Here is a 22,740-nt window from a genome sequence, read left to right on the forward strand (position 1 = left end):
TTTTTTTAGAATGGCTTTAGATAATTTAATTGAAAGCTTAAGTGGTGGAAACTGGCTTGTTGTTATCGTTGTTTGTTTTGCTAAGATCAACATTAGTATTGTCTAAAACAGAGCCCAAAATTTCCGGTCGCCTAGGCGAGTACAAAGTTAGAGCTGGCGACCAATGTTCAGTAGGAATGATTTCTGCCTAAACTCACAGAGCTGCGCAGTTTCTGTTTCGCACGGAAATAACTGTCACTGAGTGAGAGAAAACACAAAAATTAAAATCTCCACAACGGACATGGAAAATGAAGTAATTGTCATTTTGTGCAGTTTTACCTTTGAGTACTGCTTCATTTGAGACAGGCTTCAGCAGTCTCAACAGAGTTAAGACTGCTTACAGGAATTCAGTGAAGACTGACACACTGGATGATTTGTAAACAATTTCCATCAGTGACCATTCACTTAAGGACTTCGATCAGAAAACTGCAATCGACAACTGGCACTTCAGTGCAGACAAAGAACGTTACATAAACGTTCTTAAAGTAAAATATTCTTTAACATGTATATGAACTGTCCAATTCAAAATTGATTATCCTGAATCTAATTGTGTGATTTTGAAATTTTATGCCCTGATGTAATATCTTTCTTTGTCAAACTAAAGGCCGTGGGGGAGATCTCTCATAATTTGTACAGTACGTGAGAGATACTGGCGACCATCATTTTTGGATTGGTGATTGCGTCTGACCTCGAAATATCTAAAATATATTTTTCATCTCTAGATAGAAAAATCAGTTACCTAATTTCAAATTGATTATAAGAAAATATTTTTCATCTACTACTAGAACTACTACTTTAGGAACAGAAATTCATATTACAGCAGGAACAGATATTTAAAGTTTGCTGCTAAATGAGCTTCTATCAGTTTCATATTTCAGGCAGGTTGGAATTAGTTATGAAACTTCAAATGTTCCTTTGAAGTACATAACGCAAGCACTACTTGTAAAGTAGAAGAACTAGGGATGGCCACATATTTTCGATAAATACTTTTTCAAAAAATGAAAAACGAAAATTTTTCGAGAAACGGAAAACAATTTTTTTGAAAAAACGAAAATTTTTTCGAGAAAACGAGAAACGAAAATTTTCGAAAATCGAAAAACGAAAAAAAATCGAAAAAACAGAATAATTTTTTTTCGAAAAATCGGAAATCGGAAAACGAAAAACGAAATACGATTTTTTTTTGAGAAAACGGAAAAAGAATTTGGAAAAGAAAAACGAAAAAGTTTCGAAAAAAGAAAAACGAAAATTTTTCGGAGAACGAAAAACGAAATTTTCTTCGATAAACGGAAAACGAAAAGTTTTTCGAAAACGGAAAACGGATAACTTTCGTAAAACCATTTCATTTCTTAGAATTTCCAAACTATAGTATGCTATACATACGTATAGGAAGTGTTATAGAACGGCAATATTCACCTGTCTGTCTATCCATCCGTTCGTCTGTATACAGGCATCAGAGCAAGAGCGGTAAGAAATAGCGAGAAGCGCAGTTTGCAACACGAATAGATTTATCTAATCCATTTGACTTTTATTTAATCCAGAAGTTGTAGAGATCCATCTCTTTCTCTTACATTGTTGATCACCACAGAACAAAAACTGTAATATTGAGAGAGAATATCATCCCTTTCCGGCATTAACGCAGTAAGTGACATTTTTTCGAAATTGAGCAAATAAATGTGGTATGAACATGATTATTACAGTATTTCATGGCAAAAACGTAGTAAGCGACAGATTGAAGTTGGTTCTGAGTCGCTTGAAACAATTTTGATGTAATGATATCAATGATTTCCAGTATTTGTTGCAGTTCTATTTACCTGCTAAGAACAAATACTTTTCCTTACAGCAATTTTGCTATCTTAAAAATATACGTAAGAGGCTCTCAGCCTCACTTCTGAAGTAAACGGTAATATTGTTATAGCTACTTACTGCTATTTTACTTGCAATAACAGTTTGTAACGTCGTATAATACATTCTAAGGTTTCATATTTTGGTGCAGAATTCTTCGGCGAAAACTTCCGAAGCTGCACAAGCTTCCAATTTATACAACTTCAGAGCGCCTATTGGGAAAAAATAGTGTGTTGCGAGCAAGTAAGGGGGAATTAGCTAAGAGGTTCTACGCTTGGCATTTAATACATTTTTCGCAGTAGACTGAAAGTGACAATTGTATTGACCATGCAAGAGGAAAATAATGGTAAGGTTTGAAGCAACTTTTAGCAAGTTTTCACAATGATTGTTTCCGTTCCCTTTACTATATGGTTTCAGATATCAATTTTATAACATTATATCACTAAATAGTAGGCTAAAATCAATAATTTCGTTTTCATTTATAATAAATATAATAATTTCAAAACTTGTCAATAAAATAGGAACAGAAATTCCATAGTGGACCTGCTGAGTATTAAATAGTCGGTGCTATTTTAATGGTTTCAGGGAGAATGGTAAAATTATTGTACACATGCGTCCTTTTCAAACAATAGGTGGAGGAAAGCAAATTTATGTTTACTTAACCTTAGCACAACAACGATTCTGCGAGTTGAATTAAATCCTAAACAACAAACTATTCGCAGACAGTACATGCAACGGCATTGTGTGAATATAAGCCTAACGATGGTAATTGTTGTCGAGCAGTGTAGCTTAGGTGTAAATAGGTGTAGCTTAGGTGCAAATAGCGGGCCTAAGGGGGCATAATCCTTACCTAAACCAAAGTCTAGAAAATCCATAGGAAAATCAAAATTCATGAAAATAATTATGATTTTTTGACATTAATCTCTACCAGTTGCATCCACTTCCACAAATATTTTCATTAAAGTCAGAAATATACATTTAAACTGAGATTTTGTTTTTCCTATTGAGTAAGTTTATATGAAGAACTATTAGAAATTATTTATTCATTGTTTTACAGTTAACTTTAGTATGTCAATTATACAAGGACCCCTTTGATGGAGCATTCCATAACCGCAAATGACCGTATCCATCCTAGACTTTCCTGCTAGGATCGTACGCCTATGATCTCGGGGAACTACTATCAACATACATGGGTTGATATTCACCGTAATGGACTGAAGATTTTTTAAAGAATATCAATGGGTTTTAGAAGTTTAAACTTTGCCTTTAAAACGTTTAAAATGTCGTTGAAAAGCCGGACATTTTTCCGCTTAATGAACGATTATCAAAGTTTCGTGAACATGTTTTTCAGTGTTTAATAAACTTTCTGTGTACAAAAGTCAAGGTAAAATTGAACAATCACAAAAAGTGTTTTTTAAACATCCTATCACTTAAATGGAAATGTGAAGAACAATATCCCGGTTTCACACACTGAAAATAACGTAGGACTTCAATAGTTCATTTTTTTAGGATGCCTCTATGTGTGCATGTATTTATGTTTGTCCACTATATCTTCGAAAATTCTTATTTCAGCGCAGCTTTTTGCATTAGGTAACACTGTTCAGCTTACGGAATTGTGAAAGAGTCGTTAAAATTCAGTAAACATGTTATATAAAATATTCCTATTGTTGACAAGTTATTAGGAATGATTATTTTATACACTAAGACTAAGCGATCACTACATTAGGGACACTTATCTAATAGAGTGTTCATTCTGGGTAATCAAAGCATTCAAACGCTTATGAATAGATTACTCAAGGTATACTCCTTGTATTCTGCAGGCTCAGTCCAAGCCATCTATGCTGCAGCAGTTCCTGCAAGTGGTGCACATTTGAACGATGTGCAGCACATTGCACATAACATCACAGCATGTTCCATACATGCTTAGTAGGGTTAAGTCTGGCAATTTTGGATATCAGGGTAGTATTGAAAACCCATTTTCATGTTCCTCCAACCATTATGTAAAAAACGCAGCCCGATGACACCTTCCGTTCTCCTGCTAGAATATGGCGCTGCTCTCTTGGACTTGGAGGTATGGGCCATGAAAAGTTTAATCGAGTAAGAAATACTTGTGTGTCACTTCCCAGACCCAGACAATAAACAGCACCGCCACCGCCCTATTGAATTACCATGCTGCTACTCGGAGACGTATACTCATGCTGTTTCCAACAATATCATCGACATGGTTCAGTGAAAAGCGGTTTCAGATAACATTCTTTCATTGATCCATAGTCCAATGATCCCTTTGCTTTTGTTCATGTCAGCTGTATGTTATTTCTTTGTTATTGTAGGGCCTAATAGTGTTGGTCTACAGCTGTTACCCTAACCGATGTATGTCACATGGTCATGGTTGAAATTTGTTGTAGGATTTATTGGCCCACATTGTACTGGTGCGTCAATTCCTCCATTTATATACGCCATTTATATACGTGAAATACCATAGTGCTATTCGTTGTTCATTTTCTTCCCACCGCACGTACCTGATCCAAGTGTGATCGCTTGGCGGATGACTGACCGTCATAAGCACTGTTGGTAAAATCTTGACACCGTAGCGTTTGAACATCCCACAAGTATGACTGTCTCAGGTGTACTGGCAACAGTCATTTGTCCCCCAACAGTTTGCACTAGTCAGAATTTACTCACATAATTTTGTTTGCCCATAACGGGCATCAGCTGCATTCTACTATGTACGGTAGCCGTGCGCGTCTTCTATGTTACCTGCTCATGACGTGGAAGTTACGTGTTATCGATATTTGATGGTGGTTATTCCTATTGTAATGATCGTTCTGTGCATATAAAATCTAGCTGTTAAGAAAGGTTTCTTTTAGTAACTAATTAGCAATGTCAATTAGTTGTGGCCTTGAGGAAACTAAGGTCAGGCCGGAGAAGAGTAGAGGGCAAGGATGTGGAAAGTCAACGGCTCTGGCCTTACAGAAGTGCCGTCCCGGCATTCGCCTGTTAAAACTGAAAAATATCACGGAGATCTTCAGTTTGGATGACTGCCTAGAACAAGGTTCGTGTTCACGTTCAACCTATCCAATGCTGTTTGGCAGGCAGGCAAGTTGCCCTTACCCGTCCGGCCAGGTAACAAATTGTCAATGTTAATTATATAAAAATTAAACCGATTTCAAAGAGCGTGATAAAAATAGCAGAGTAATATTTTCCTAAAGCTTCGACTTACACTATCACGTGCTAATACTTATAGCTGACCTTTTAGGTCAATGGAAATCAAAGCTACCTAATTTATTTAAGGATTCCTGCCAACTTCAAAAGTCAGATTTATTTAGTAGACAGGAGGTACTATTAGTCAAAGCTTTTAAAACTATTACTTTGCACTCCACTTACAAAAATATTACTTTATCACATTTTAGGTCGGTTCTTTTTTTTTCTATTTTCTGCTTTTAGTTTTCCCGTGGGAGGCAGATTTTAAATCTAACCAAACAGCAAGTTGAAAAACAAGTCATGAAACCGAGGGTACCAAACGGGACATATTCCCATATAGTTAATTGTTTGAAGAGTGAGATCATGAAAATTGTTGCTGAAGAAAGGAAGGAAAACCCAAACAAGCATCAGAAGAGAGCAGCAGTGGAAGATACACTAAACCTGGATGAGAACAAGGCTGAAAAAGGGAAGGAAAACCCAAACAAGCATCAGAAGAAAGTAGCTGTAGAAGATACTCTAGAAACCGGATATTAACAAGGCTGAAGAAGGAAAGGAAAATCCAAACAACCATAAGAAGAAATAGCAGTGGAAGATACCCTAAAGTCGGACAAGAAGAAGGCTGAAGAAGAGAAGAAAAACTTAAACCAGCTTCACAAGAGAGTACAGTGGAAGAGACACTAAACCAGGATGAGGAGAAGACTGGAGAAGGGAAGAAAAACCCAAACATCAGGAGACAGCAGTAGAGGAAGATACCCTAAAACCGAATGAAGAGGGAACTTTAGAAAAGAATCGAGAAAGAGATGAACATTATTCCGCTGAGAAACGAAACTTGAGAAAAAGAACTAATTTGTGACTGAGCTATTTAGACTATTTCTCTGACGATGATATCATATTTAACCAGGCTTGTCCTTCTGAAAACTCAATAGATTGGTTAGACAAAACACCAACCTCATCAGATGAATATACCTAGGTATATTATATGTTAAGAGAAAAAGGGTTTCAGGAAATTCAGCTGGATAGTTAAATTCAGGTGATGGTTGCAATGAGGAAAGCAGTGGTAGGAAACGGAGGAAGATTGTAAGTAGAAAGATTACTTTTACACCAGAAAAGAACATCGTAGGGGAAAAGGGATTGAGAATTAAAAAGAAAACTATTCAAAAAGAGAAAAAAAGATTAAAGCAAAGTCGCCAAGCTTACAACAAAAACAGGCAAGAAAGAATGGAGAAGAAACAAATACTGTACAACCAAACAAATGCAAGTCTTGCCTAAATAAATGTTCTGATATTACGAAAGACAGGCGCCAATCCTTTAAAGACATTTTTGGTCTTTAAAACCGAATGATCAAAGGAATTGGATCTTAAGAGCAACCAGACAAGTTCCAGTGAAAAGAAGGAAGATTCATGGTGAGAGCCCGGTCATCACTTTTCAGTATTTTATTAACGAAGGTGAAGGCTATAGAAGAGTTTGTCTTCAATTCTTGCTCTCAACATTAGATACCTCACAAAGGTTTGTGAATTACACTGTTACACAATCCACTGAAGGCTCAGCAAAACCTGATGGTCGAGGACGCCACTCAGTTCGCCCCAATTCGACATCCGAGCAAGATGTGAAGCTCGTTTTTGAATTCATTCAAAGACTTCCTATAGTGCCTTCCCACTACTGTAGAAATGAAACAACACGACTATATATTCCCGAGGATCTGAAAAAGTCACATATCTCTATACGATTTACTCACGTGGAATGAACGAAGAATGAAATATTCCTGTGAATGAAAGAGTTTTTCGCTATATATTTAACTCAAAATTCAACCTTGGGTTTCATAGACACGAAAAGAACAAGTGCCAGAAATGTATCGCCTTTACCAACAAGACAGACGTAACCCAAGAAGAGAAGACTGATTACACGCGACATATTGAAGATGAACAAACAACTACGGCTCGTTTCAAAAAACAGTAGAGTGAGTGGTAGTGAGGAAGGAACACTTGTTACGAGTTCCGATTTGCAGAAAGTTTTGAGCGTATCTCATGGCGATTCCATGCTTTTGTACTACAGACAAAAGTATTCCGTATACAATCTCTCGATATATGAATCAAAAAGCGGAACAATTATGTATGGGGTGAGAGCGAAGGTAAACGAGGTTAGAGTGAAATCGCTTCTATCTTTTCGAGATATATAGATGTAGTGGACGAACGAGGTAATGTTTCAACTGTAATCCTGTATTGCGATAACTGTGCCGGTCAAAACAAAAATAGAAATATTTTGGCCATGTTGAAATATGAACTTGAAAAATCCAAAAACTTACAACGAATCCATTTTTTCTTGCAATAGTTAAACATTGATAAAGTTACAGTTTTGTGAAGTTTCGGCAATTTGCATTTATTTAGTAAATGTATGATGCACATTTACATTGTTATCAGTAAGCTTAACAAATCAGTAATAATTTGCAATATTCTAAGTTTTAATAAATTAAAAAAAAACGCTAAAAATAAATGAGAAACCTAAATAATTGTGTCAGTTATTATTAACTTAACTATTCAGAAGATTAGATTAATTTTATATATAAAGGAGAGGTAAGTCAAAGCATTTTTCTTGCCAAATTTATTTTTAGCAGCATTATTTCAAGAAGCGTTCAATATTTTACCGATCGGTATACAACTAACATTCTTCAATTAACCCTAAATGTCGCTTAACGCAATCTCACTATGACACCGTGTGCCTTAATGCATTAGTACATTTGAATGAATGTCGTTTGAAGCATTGATTTGTTAAAAGTTTTGTAAGCAAAAATGAATTAAGCGCCAAAATAAGTGAATATTTTTAGGCTATTATATACGTCACTGTCCTATTTGACGGAGCTTGTTTAATTATATTAGCTGTATTTTTCTTACGAAAATAGTCCAGAAAACAAAAAAGTTATTCAAGAAAAACCATCAAAATTTCAGATTTTCGGCTCTCCTGTAAAATTTTCAAAATGTCGCTTACTGCATTAATGCCGGAAAGGGACGATATATTCAATGTTCGCCCTTATTACACTTCCAGCTTAAACTATGCATAAGTGTCGGAAGTCTTTAGAATGGCTTTGTCCGTCTGTCTGTCGACAGGTATCAGAGCAAAAACAGTAACAGATATTGAGAATTCGTTTCTTGTGGTCAATTTAGAGCCCCAAAAATAGATTCCATCTCTTCCATTAACCCTTCATTCAAGCCGTAAATGGTTCAAATACTATTTTTTGGTTTCAACTTTTATCAGTATAGAACGAAAAGGGTAATAGCGAGAAGCGATTTTTTACAAACAATCTAGTGTCTTAAGACAACATATAGCTATCTACAACACTCAATCAAAACCAAAAATTGTTTATATTTACTATTATTTCAGGTTGCAATACTGAATTACGAGATACCGAGATGTAGATTTTTGCAACCGATTCAGCTTCCAAAAAATAGCTCTATCTTTTCCATTAATCTTCTATTCAAATCGGAAGTTGTTCAAGTTAACCGTTTTCGGTTTCAACATTAATCGACATAGACCAAAAATAGTAATAGATAGTCACAAGTGTTTTTCTTTTCAATCGAATCGATACAGTGTTTCAAGAGCATATAAACTATATCATCACAGCCCACAATACTATCGAAACCGAAAGTGGCTGAATTTACTAGTATATTGGTTCCAATACTGATTTTTATAAAGCGAAAGCTAAGAGAAATTGTGATGCGGTTTTTCGCGATCTACTAAGGGTGCTAAGAATAAGTTCCATCTTCTCTCTTGACCTTCTTTCACACCAGAAGTGGTTCAAATTAACGATCACAAGTTTCAACATTTATCGCCACAGAATAAAATTTGCAATAGATAGTGGGAAGTAGTTCACCTACAATCGATTCAGGGTCTCAAGAGGAAATACCATTACAATTTGCAACACTCCATAAAGTCAGAAATGGTTGAAGTTTATTACTATTTTTGATTTTACAGTAGGTAATAATAATTTCCATAGAGCAAAATCGGTGAGAGATATCGAGATGCATTTTCTAAAATCAATCCAGTGTACCAAGAATAGATTCCCCTTCTTGGTTAACACTTTATTTGAACCGAAAGTGTTCAAATTAATCATTTTCGGTTTTAACACTTGTCGCGATAAAACAAAAATTGTATTAGATAGCGACAAGCAATTTTCTGGAATCAATTCAGGGTTTTAAGACAACATATCGTCATAACCTGTATCACTCTTTTGTAACCAGAAATGTTTGCAATTTACTACTACTTTCGGTTCCAATACTTATATTCATAGATAAAAACTATAAAAAGATATGCAGAAGTTATCTGAAATCGATTCAGCATCCTAAGAATAGATTTAATGTCTTCCCTTAACCCTCTATGCGAGCCGGAAGTGCTTCAAATTAGCCATTCTTGCTTTCAATCTTTATCGCTATAGAACAAAAACGATAAGTGATAGCTAAAAATGGCTTTTTGATACGTATTCAGCATCCGAGGAACAGATTCTATCTTTGATCTTATTAATATATTTCAACCAGGAGTTTTAGTTGTGCTATTTGTTACTGAAGTTTGAATATTCAATTCGCATAGATTGGAAGTCTACCGGAGTTTTCCACTGTGGAACGAAACTCACTTGTTTCACGACAAAAACAGGAAGTAGGAGAAATGTATCACAACCAGAGGCGGATCCAGCGCGGCGATCGGGGCAATCGCCCCCCAGAAGGACACTTTCTTATTTTATATATAAATAAAACCCATCCTAGAGTTTGGAGCTCTTAAAAGTAGCTCTAAGTAGCAGTATTACAACCCAGCGCCACCCCCAGAAGTCCGTCCTGGATTCGCCCCTGATCACAACTCCCGGTTTTTAGTATTGAGCACCATACAGAAAGCATCGTAATAGTTAGCGAGAAGCATGAATTCAGTACCTTGGGAATAGACTATCTTCAAGTTTTATCCTCTGGTAGAAATTTACTGTCACTTCAAATTTCAATAGTGACCATTATAGAGCAAAAATTATGAGATAAGGAGATATGATTTTACTATTATTATTATTTTAATCCAGAATTCGAAGATTATCATCTCGATCGTTATCCCTCTATGTAAACCGGAATTGGTGAGAAGCTACCATTTCCAGTCTCATAGTGAAGAAAAAACGATAAGCGGGAGCAGTTTCTGATATGGGTTCTGTGCCACAATGGTAGTTTCCATCTCTAAGTTTAATGCAACGGAAAGTGATAAATACTTACTAAATCCCCGGTTACAATGTTGATTCTTATAGAATGAGAGAGATACTGGGAAGCTACAAACGCTTCTTTTATATAGGTCTATATAATTTCATAATCCCAAGAAAAGATTTCAAGCCCTGTCCATTGGTCTAGTGGCGTACTCCTTTGATGCACAGGGTCCCGAGTGGGGAAACACTGAACGTGTTACGGTGGTTCGAAGTCCACTTTAAAATGTAGGTCTACGTATTGTATAGTCTTGTTCGATACTGAAAAGGGACGCTGAACTTTATCAAACAACAAAATAAAAAAAATTTCATCTTAGTAGTTCTACTGAAGTTAGTAGCAGTGAAAACATACGAAAACGAAGACCCAGCTGTTTAAAATTTGAATTCTCGTTTGATGAGACTATTATAGTCAGATACTTAGTTCTCTGTTCTGCCGTATGTAAAACATCTTTAGAACAAATAAACTACTCAATAATATTTTGTTAGTATTTAATTGCCTATTTTTGAAAGCAATGAATTTGTTTTTGACACTGACTTAGTTAGTTATAGAAAATAAGAGAAATGAATGGGGAGACTTAGTGAGGAGTCTTTAGAATCAGTATCAATACATATAATCACTTCGTCTTTCACATTTAGCTAAAACCAATTGTTAAAAGTCAATTTATTACAGAGTTGCCTGATACTATCACGATCAGTTTATACAGGGTCCCTCTACTTCGTAATTTATTAGTCTTTTTTTACATTATAAAATATATTGTCGATAACGCATTGATAATGATTATTAGTAAATAATTATATTTTAATATTCTCTAAAATATAAATTATACACTGTTTACCTTTGTGAATTATTATTTCTAATTTATATCCCTCAAGAATCGAGAACCAAAGGTCTGTACATCACAATATTTCGTGCTGAGCTCGCACGCATACCAGACTCGTTAAAGTCTATGGTCTATCAAGTTTGGCCAATATCGGATGCGTTTAACGCGTTTTAATGAAATTTCTTGATTTTACTAAGTTCAGGTCCAAATTCTCTGGACAGTATTTTGAGAAAGAAAATACTGCTACCAGCTAGTCAGAGCATCAATGCAACTGTGTACTGTCCGCATCTGAGTCGTGTTCAAAAGAAATCACAAATCTCTGGAGCCAGCACTTCTGTATCGCAAAGGAGTCCTCCTGTTACAGGACAACGCTAAGCCCCGCGTGGATGACCCGGGACACCATTCTACATTTTGGATGGGAAACACTCGTGCATCCGCCATACTCCCCGGATATTGCACTGTCCGATTATCACCTGTTTCATTCCTTGGACAATAAGCTTATAGAATGCCATTCAAATCCCTAGTAGAGGTGGAAGATGCATTTGATTCCTTCTTCACTTCAGGGCCCACCAAGTTCTACCGCGATGTAATACATGCCCTTCTAAAACGTTGGCAGAAGGTCATCGATGCTGATGGAGACTATTTGATCTTCCAGGTACGTCTTGGGTTACATATCGATGTTCGACGGTGTTGGGTGAAAAAGCGACAGATCTTTCTTGGTTACCTTTATAGTTACTAAGCTCGTCAAGATCTATCACCTTGCCAAGTTTGGTAAAAATTGGATGTGTTCCATCTTTCGAGCTTTAATGAAGTTTCTTGATTTCACTGGTTCCAAACCTAACATTGATAGCTAATAACTCAGGAACAAAAAGTCTGTACACCATAATATTTCATGCTGAGCTTGCATGCATACACGTCGTCAATATTTATTATCTTACCAACTTTCATCAAGATCATTTGAGTTTTATCAAATGTGTCTTAGTGAAATTTCTTGATATCACTAACTTAAAACACAAATTTGATTAGCAATAACTCTGAAACCAAAGTCCTAAACACCATAATATTTAACGTGCGTATTAAATACATCGCAGTAAATAGTCATTCTAATTTTGGTCGTGATTGGATGAGTTTCGTCAATAGTAGACATTATACACGATCCTTTCATTAAATACAAATCCAAGGGGGCACGGTAGCTCAATCTTAGAACGCTTACCTTTCGTGCATGGGATCCCAGGTCAAGTAAGTTCGTGGCAGACAACATTGTGTCCGTGAATTTTCCCTGGGTATTCCCATTTCCTCCCACGTTACCATTCCACGAATTCCGAAAACTTTTCGAGGTACGGAAGATCATCGAGAAAAGAAAACGATTTTTTTTTTCGAAAAAAGAGAAACCAAAATTGTTTCGGAAAAACTAAAAACGATTTTTTTTCGAGAAAACGAAAAACGATTTCTTTCGAAAAAGCGAAAAACGAGAAAAAGGAAAATTAAATTTCTGAAAATCGAAAAACAGATTTTTCGAAAAGAGCCATCCCTATTATCAACCATTTTGAAAATGTCATTAGATCTGAGGACTGTAAATTTAAAATAACTGTTTTTTTATTGTTGTGAACTAAGAACTTTTTGTCTAAATATTGAAATGGAAAAATTGGAAATATGCATAAATAACTCCTTCTTTTCTAAGTTTAAATAGCTCTTAGTTTGGCGGAAATTCTTCTTTCACGCATGTTCTAGTATAAAATGCGATTTTGGTGTTGCCATATGTAATTAGGTTTTATATTACTAGTTCTGATTATTTACAAGAAGAGAGAGGAAAATGGGGTATAGGATCTAGAAAAATTTGCACTAAGTTCGTATCATATGATCGTTGAGAATTGTCATAGGGTTTTCGTGTAATCTATGTTATTGCTCTTATTATTAAGAAAGTAAAGTATTACAAACAGAAATGAATTTATAGCAAGCATTACACTACAGATAAATTATTAAACAATTGAAAAATGTTATACCTAGATCCATTAAGCTTTATATTCTTCACGATGTTTAGAGTAGCGTTTGTAGTAATATTAATTCAAGGCATTCCGGGTACTAAGTATGAACTCTCTTAAAGCAACGTGCAATATGAACGCTCTTTAATTTCATTTGGAGTGTTCCAGGTGTAACATCAAACTATTCTGCAGACAGTTCTCATTCCTAAGTATAGATTTAGTGAAAATTGCTCCTATTCTTCTTAGAAAATACAATTTCAAAATAGATGGATAATCATTTTGATCATTCAAAACGTATTTTTTTTAAGAAACAACCTTTTGTTGAATTCGTCCTTACGTCCTTGTAACACCTCATAACATACACATTAATATAATTTATCTCCATAAATCTCTTCAAGTGAGAAAAATCTACCGTCTTCCTAACACCTGAATTTTCCTTCTTTGGTTGAGAGTATGAATTTTATATGTGTGTCTTAGTGAATTTATTACGTAAAACGTTTTAGCGTTCAGACATTAAATATTACATGTTCTCTTGAGTAAAACGCAATAACTTCTAAATTTATAATTTGTTTCATTTCTTATCGCACCTCTTGTATCTCTTTCAGGAATACAGTAGAATCCACAACAGCTAGTGGATACTTTCAGGTGTACTTTAAACGACATGGAGGAGAACATTATAAAACAGTAATTTCTTTTCCATGGTATCAGCTAGTGGGTGAGTATGTTATTAATATAATAATAATATCCTGTTTACGATTTCTCTTCTAGTAGGAACAGGAAAAACTGTGTAGTATAAGTAGCTTGAAATTACTCTTATTGTTCCTAATTTTACTAATTTTTTTGTAAGTGGAAGAGAAATCAGTAGACAAATCTTGGAGAATGAGTAGAAAAGTACAATTCAGGAATGGTAAAAAAACAAAGCAAAACGTAAAGATTGATGCATAATATTGGAAGATATTCTTTTATTACAAACGAATAAAAGGCATCAAGTGTAATGGACTAATGATTTAAAAATCCCTCGGATTCCGAATACTTCGGTTTATGAACAAATTTTATTAACATTTTTTCCCCTTTGCTTCGGGGTAAAATTTTTCCCTCGATAACACAAACTTTAAACATTAATAGAAACTAGCGAAGATGTCCATATGTGCATCAGGATAAGATATTACTTCTCATTCTCTCTTCCACTTCTCATGGTAGTTCTGCAGGTGTTGGAAGCTGAATAGAGGTTGGAAGTTTATCTTCAGTCACTCAAAAATTAATAAAGCACCGATTACAAAAGATTACGCAGCTTTAAATGAGATAAAACATAGTGCCATTTTAAATGAACACTCACAGATGTGAGACAACCTGTTGATGTATAGAGCCTAAAAGTAGAAAATATAAAATAATATTAGTTGTCTGAAAATATGAGAGAATGACTGCATAAAAGAAAACTATCTTACTTTGGAAATAATTGCTTGAAGTCACACATGCTTATAGAAAGGGTATACAACATAATTGGAGATGTATGCCGACGAAAACGCGCCAAGAGAATTCCGACACATAATAAAGAGATAAAACTAATTTTTAACTTTATATTGTCGTGATATTACGTAAAGAACGATAATTAAATAATGTTTCTAGATTGGAGTGTTACAAGGCACCCGTTAGGATGCATTATTGTTAAAAAAATTTAAGATTGCCTGTGACACAGACTCGTGTGGGAAACACAATGGACATTGCGGCAATTTTTCCAGTTTCACTAGGTATGGAATTGATGACTTGGAAAATGAGATGAAAATCTTGGTAGTATCTTACGCTTAAGAAGAATGAAGAGAATACAGTTATGAAAAAAAGAAAATTAATAAAAAAGAAAGAATGAATAAAGGTCTAAAAGGAATTAATAAGATCTGAATGTTGTGTAAATCAATTTATTATTCCTTTGACGATAAATGTATTATTAAGACCTTGTTGAGAAATGAAAAAAAGTTATTGTATCCTCAAGCTTATATTACGTCAAAAGTGTGATTTAACAGGCAGCGCGCTCGAAGCTTCGTGGGCAGTACCTGATTTTTTGGAAGTTAGATACTGTCGAGGATTTCCTAAGCCGAGAACCGCTAGTGTGTGGAATGTCGAATACGGCGAATGTTAGATTGCGTAAAAGTTTGAACTGTCAATCGTTACGATGAAGTTTATCAATGGATTATTTGCACGACGTGGTTTGTAATGGAAATTCTGAACGTCTCTTTTGGATACTTTTTGTATGGGATAAATTGGAGTTCAGCTTGACGTTTCGGATTCAGTAGCTAAATCTCTAATTTGTTCCTTATTTGGCGAGACAGATGATTACTTTCCAATTGGGTCCTGCAAACGAATAGGTGAGTCAGTAGAATATTTTCAAAACTATTTCTTTGGGATATTTTATACTTCATTAATTTGCTATTAGGGACGATTTAACCTAGCGAATTTTTTTAAAATCATTAGTTGCTTGTTTTAAATAGCTTCGGTAGATTGCATTTAAGAGGTTTGCTTTGATTATTAGTAGCTAATAGGATTGTATTCAGCAGTAAGGTGCAGAAGTAATCGTAATAATAATAATAATAACATATAATAATATAAAAGCTTGTTTTAAATATAGCCGTTTTTATCTTCGTGTATGATGAGTATTGAAAGTGTTGTTTTCATATTTTTTTTCTATTTCAATTAATTAGTACTTTTTCCTTCTTTTGAAAGAAATCAAGTAAAGTTAGACTAATCGCGAGAATGTTTGCCTTTTCTGCTAATTAATTTGTGTTTTGCTTGTTTGTTAGTTATTCTTTGATCGGCTTCGGTCTTTTTGTTTATGCGTTGCCGCTGTTGATTACGATTTGCTAATACTCCAATAAAGAACTTGTAGTGTAGATAACAAATGAAATTTTAGAATATTCTGTAACTTTTAAATAATTGCTTTTGTATTGTTAATTGAACAGAAAGGTTGAAGGAATTACCGTTAAAATATTATTATTATACAAATAATATAAAGCTTTGTTAAACGTTAACAGCTTCTTTAGACTATGTTTATTATATTGAGCTTTTAAAAAAGTTTGTTGATAAAGTTATATGTTATTCTTGTTGTTAAGCGAGATTTCAGATTTTTGTGATCAATTGTTGAACATTTATCAGAAATTGTTTCTGATTACCCTTTTCTTCACTTAGTATTAATTATTACTATTGATGAATATTATTATTGAATGTATGTACTTTGTTATTCTGAGAAAGTAGGCTGGAATATTAACAATCGTGAATTTGACTGAACACGTCGTAGCATAAACACCTTATTACACTGCTTGTTCGCTTCCTAGTTTGTAATAATTAGCCATGGATGGTTTAAAAAATTGGTAAGTCGAATTGCAAAAGGGTTTGGAGCGTTACAACTTGCACAGACACCATGTATATTTAAATAATAGGAGGTAAAAATAAAATAATCTTCAGGTGGCTTTTTAATATTGGGCATCAATAAAGAGAGTACAAAGAAGAGAAAACGGGCAAAATTGCAGAGGCTACAAAATCAGAACTATATAACTACACAAAATTACGTTGATATCAGACGGAATATTGCAACACTTTTACAACATGATTTTTGAAAGTTGAAAGTTAATATTAATGAACTTGAAGATAATAGTAAATCAAAAACATTCGGGACATGTATAAGAGCATCAACATATTTAAGAAACGCTATCATTATCGCACTTATATCTTAAAGAAAGCCGGAAGAATTCACACTTATAGATAGCATCTTGAATAGATGGAAATATTTATTTGACGATTTACTTAACACACACCAAAAACTAATGTTCGTAGAGAAAGTGAAATGCACATAGCTGAATAATATATTTCAGAGCCTAACCGAAAAGAAGAAATCGATATAAAAAATTAAAGAAATGTAAATATTCGGATGTAGAAGAAATTTCAGGAGTAGACGAGTTAATTTAAGGAACAGCGGTAAAACTGTGGCACAAGACACAAACTCATTCTTCTTATCTGGAACAAGGAGGAATTGCCATAAGAATGAAAAGAAACAATCATTGTTCAAATTCAGAAGAAAGGCGATAAAACTGATTGTAATAATTATCGAGGGACTTGTCTGCTGTTAGCATCCTACAAAATGCTCTCAAACATTATGACACAGGAAATGAAGTTACTGGAGATTATCAGTGCTGATTTAAGCGACATCTCTCAACTACCGACCAAATATTTACAATTTGACAAATAGTCGAAAAGAAATGGGAATAGAATACCCTAGTACATCAATTATTTATTTATTTTAGAAAGGTCTACGACTCCTTTAGGAGGAAAACTTTGCACAACATACAGAATTTGGAATACCGGAAAATCTATTTAGATTAATTATGATGTGTTTAAATGAATTTCAAAGTAAAGTCGAAGCAGAAAAATTCTTTTCCACGAGATTTCAAGTTGAGAATGGTCTGAAAGAAGGTGATGTGATATCTATTACTATATTTGTTCTGGATGAGGGTATAGGGAAAACGAAAGACAGCAACCAGGGCTTAGATCTAAATGGTATTCACCGGTTGATGGGGTATACTGATGATTTAAATCTAATATTGGATGACAGTAGAGAAATAGAAAGATATGCATTTATCTTATTGAATACTTGTAGGAACACGGGTTTAAAAGTAAATGCCGAGAAAACTAAATTGTATATTGGAATTCCTTGTCATCTATGAGCATAGGTCTGTCAGATATGACAAAGCACTGCATCAGAACTAATAAATGGTTTGGATAAGAGAGAGCAAATAAGCTCATTTAGGGTAAGTGCATGTGTTTTGTAGATTGGGTGACTGATGTGATGTGGGTGATTATGATACGTATGACTTGAATATGCCATTTTGGTGTTGTTTCTATACTCCTTTATTTTGTTCCTATACTTTTATGCATGCGCACTAGTATATTTAGCATTAGAAATCCTATTAGAAAACAGGATGTAGTGTACACAAGATTTAAAACGGTTTTGGTGGCCTTGTTATGCTCACATATATTATTCATAGAAGTCCGTCTGCATTGTAGTTGCAATATATCAACGTAATACTTTGGCCTTTGTACACGATTTGATACGCAATGTATCTATGAGATGGATAACAGTTTGAACAAAATTAATGTGAATGAATTCAAAGGAAATTTACTGGAGGATGTAAATGATATTTATGTAGTGTATGTATCGTAAATAGTATACGAATATTAATCTGCCGTTACACATTGCATATACTGAAGTCAAAATTTGAATGTGAATGCATTAGTGGGGGAGTATCAATGTAGGAAATATTCCATTTGAATCAAATATGTGCGCACAACTTTTACATATAACTTCAGACTAATCTAATTCATATCACGTACATACATGTATGCATGGAAAAAAACATAATTTTAACATTATGAATGACTGTTTAACATTTCATTCAAGTATCAGGATATTTTAAAATAAATATCTGCTTTCATTTCAGAGATCGCATTATTTATTCCTGCATATATAATTTTCATGAGTTGAAAACTGTGTTCAACATTATTTAGATACGCACCTACACTCCTTATACAGATGTTCACATACATTTCATTTGCCCACACGGCACACGGTAATAAAGTACCTATAAATTTCGGGGACATTTTACTTCTGCCATACAGTCCGAGTAACGTTACTTTCGTATCATAGCAGATGGTGCAGATTATAAAATGTATCCGTATTTCTTAACAGTTCTCCATTTGTTGTTCTATTGCATCTCCTTGGTACTGTTAGTAATACTACCTTATATTTTTAGTAATACTAGTCATAGTAGTACTATTACTACTGTAACTATTACTAATGGTGCTTTTAACATGAATCTTATTCTTTTATTAGTGATATTAAAATTATTTTCCAAATTCCCTTAAATATGTTTTGTATCTCAAGTAAGATTTCAATATGTGTAATTGCAAAGTGTCTTTTTCCGATTTAATGATTCCATTTCCTTGTATTATCTGTTAAACTTATCGTTATTTTTCTGCTACCTTTTGAAAGTAAAATCTTGTTAGTATCACTTAGAATTTTTTCGTTTTAATATGGATTGGAGAAGTTTTATGCAAAACTTACTTTCTTATTTGTTTGCTAAGTATAATATTTGAAATATAATCCTGACTCCTTAAATATCTTAATCCCTGTTTTGCACCATGCTACTTTGCTATTTTTCCCTTGCCAATTGTTACCATCTATCTAATATAAGATGTTTTTTGTTCTTCATCATAGCAGTTCAAACTATTTATTAGTGCTACATGAATTATTATTAGTTTTGGTGCAAAATATACCTTGAATATACTACTTGACTTCTCATATATAAACTTAATTAATAAACTTCGAATATTTTCTACTTCATGCTACGATCTTTTGATATTTTTTAAAAATCTTAGTCTTGTATTTCTACAACGAATATAAGCAATAGCTAACATGCAATTTTAACATTTCAAAACCAAATTTAAGAACTAGATTTAAATATATTCTAAAATATACTTTTGTCTTTCTAATAACAAATATATACAGTACAATATTAAAAAACAATAGTACAAAGAACATGAAGACGATCTTGAAATAATGTTGGAAACGGTAAGGCAAAGATCTATGAAAACGAAGAGTAAAATAATTTATCAGCTTCCAAAATATAGTTTTGTTTTCTGAGTGTTATTGAAAACCATACGAATGACTTAAAAGTTAGCTAGAGCATAGTTAGTTTCCGCAACGGAAATATTTTCAGTTAATCCATTCTTTTATATTCTAAAATGTTTTCGAAAAATACGTCTAGTGTTATGAGTATTATTATTGTTTTAAATAGATAGAGTGATTTAATGGAAAGAGCTTTTAAAGTAAAAAAATATTCTACTACTGGGCTAATCCATATGAAGTGGACCAGAGTAGGTTGCTCGACCATCTCCGAAAATTATAAAAAGTGGAGTGTGATGAACCTTGTGTATGAGAAGGTCAATAACACGAGTCACGTTTTCGGAGGTACAATTGTTCCTCAATGGCGGCCATCTTTGTTGTCGGCGGCGTGTCATTTTCTGCAGTTGCAAGCGTTTAGGAAAACCACATTTGCTCAGAACTTACTAATCAGAGGAACATCAAAAAAAAAAAAAAAAAAAAAAAAAACTAATGTGTACAGGAGATACCAAGGTATACGGAGAATATATAGTCGTGCGCCCACGTGGAGATTCAGGGTTGCAAACTAATACATGAAATCACCAAAAAGTACAGAAAAGTGCACATTTCAAGGGGCTGTATTTTGGAATGGCATAAAGGTAGTGGTTCAGAATTTATGGTGTGAATACTAGTGCATGTACAAATTCTTCAGAAACATTCACAGCTATGATACGACTGTTGCCACAGAGTTGTGGGGATTCGAAAGTTGGAGTTTGTCATTTTTATGGCATTTTTGCGGCTTAATATCTCAGGATGGCAAACTGCTAAAAATTGCTGCTGCAGCCACAAAGTAGCTCTGTATGTTAATAAACTATTACAAAAAAATCATGACTGATATTACATGGAGAACAATGTTACGACAATGTTAAGAAAGCACGTGCACGACGATGGTATTCAGTGTATTAGTACTGACCGAGCAACAAAGCAGTACAAAAAACAGAATTAGTTCTCAGTGTGTTACGGACACACATTTGGCAACAGGAAAGTCCTGAAATTCGTCACTTGTTGATGTAACATAACATCGTAAGGTATGTTCAGAAATGGGGGTAAAACGATGGAAGCTTCTTGTGCCTGGAATGGACTGACAGCTCGCAAATCGTTCTTTCAGTTCATCTTCATGTTGAGACACGACTTCAGTGGAAACAAAGACATAAGTGATCCCCTTGATGTGTTCTGAACAAAACTGAAACATATCGTAAGGTGTAAGGATTTGATCAGTAACTGGCCTCTGCAAACTAGCCCTTGCAACTTCTCTCTTCGTCACCCCACCAACACCATCACATGCAGTTTTGCCGTGTGACGTAGCAAAGAAATGCCATTCGGCTTCGAGCCCAAAGTCTGCTTGATAGTGACACAGATTAACAAAGTTCTTCTTGTTCTTGTACTGGCTGGACGCACCACGTGGAGAAAAGTATGTAATCTTTGCTACGTGTGGTAAATGTTCTCGAATGAGACTGATAAGGGGTGATATCATTAAAAATAAGAAACTACTCCTGAGAAGTCCTGCTCGAGAATAGGAGTAACTACACCTGGAGTAATCTTATCCCTCAATTTCGTATCAATAAAACAAGCCACTACACAGGTCTAGTCTGCTCCAGATTTATGAACGTTTACTCGCGCTTCCTCTGCACGTAGCACTGAGTCGTATCAATAAAAGAAGTAGTTACTCATTTCTCCCATCCGTCGCGCCGTCATTTCGGCAAGTACCACGGGCAAGTAGCAACGACAGTTTCAATCAAAGTGCATTTGTGGATATTATAAAAGAGTTTCCAGTAGTACTTTCAAAGTCACAATTACCAGAAAGTAAACAAAGGAAAGCCGAAGCTTTGAAGGCAATTACAGTGAAATGCAAGGAAATATCAAATACATCTACGACTGAGACACAAATCCAAAAGAGAATCTTTAATATCCGAGCGAGCGCAAAAAAAAAAAAAAAAAAAAAAAAAAAAATTTGAAAAGGAAAACGGGAAACAAGAAAGTAATACTGAAACCACGGGAACGAACCTCTTGGAACTGATGGATGTTGATTGGAATCCAGCAATATCAAGATTAGCACGACAAGTGCATATCACGTGTTGTCCAAGGTCTTGTCCAAGATTGTTTGGCTTTAAGAACGAAATCAGACACTTGGTCCATTTGTTTCCTTTTTTAAATAGTACAGCCAGTCACGTCGTAAAGCACGTTCATCTGATTGCGTTTTCCACACCATACGTGTCCCCTTTCACCTTGGCATAAAAAAATATACATTATCATGTATACACCCTTCCTATCAGCGTTGAGTTGAGTTGATTTTGAGTTTAATGTCCTTTTCAGTAGCGAGGCTATATGAGACGGGACCCACTGATTAACTTGGAATCCAAACCATATGAGCTCCCGCCGGGAATCGAACGCGGGTCTCTCATGCCAAAGGCATGTACGCTATCCGCTTAGCCACGCAGGAGCTCTTCCTATTAGCGTATTCGTCTCCAAAATACTAGGTTTCTTTATTGCCACGTGTTTATAGTCAAGTGCTCCGATAGCACCCGGAAATGTATATTGTTCTTGCCACTCTGCCTTTGCTGTTTGAATATTACACACACCTCCGGAAACAATCAATTTTCAGATTTCGCAATAATAGCATACATTACACTTGTAGTAGTCATAGACACAGTACTTTGAGCCACAACAGAATCCCCTGACATTCAGACCTGGAATCCCGGATCACTCACGTAAAGCAAGAAAATCCGCATCTTTTCATCATTACGTAGTGCATCACCCCAAATTTCCGTTGATTCTCCTAAAAAATGTGCTAACTACTCTACATTTTCTTTCATAAACCTATGTTTTTTGTAATCTCCATTTGCAACATTTCTGTGCAATTTATAAATTTTGCTACATAGCAAAACAATCATATACTCTGCCATATTTCGCACGGAGTCACCTATTTAGCTTGTT

At 34.7% G+C, this 22,740-nt stretch overlaps 1 protein-coding gene across 1 annotated transcript in view; it reads left to right on the forward strand.

Annotated features, from left to right (window-relative positions):
• The window catches only part of LOC145672553 (sodium channel protein Nach-like), a 94,596-nt gene that overhangs the window by 66,569 nt on the left and 5,287 nt on the right, over positions 1-22,740 (forward strand). The window contains exon 9 of the mRNA XM_081741711.1: positions 13,709-13,818. Coding sequence (XP_081597837.1) covers positions 13,709-13,818 — 110 coding nt within the window. The remainder of the gene's footprint in view (positions 1-13,708; positions 13,819-22,740) is intronic.

Source organism: Thermobia domestica, chromosome 16 (assembly GCF_964235325.1).
Source record: "Thermobia domestica chromosome 16, izTheDome1.hap1.1, whole genome shotgun sequence".
Lineage (NCBI taxonomy): Eukaryota > Metazoa > Arthropoda > Insecta > Zygentoma > Lepismatidae > Thermobia > Thermobia domestica.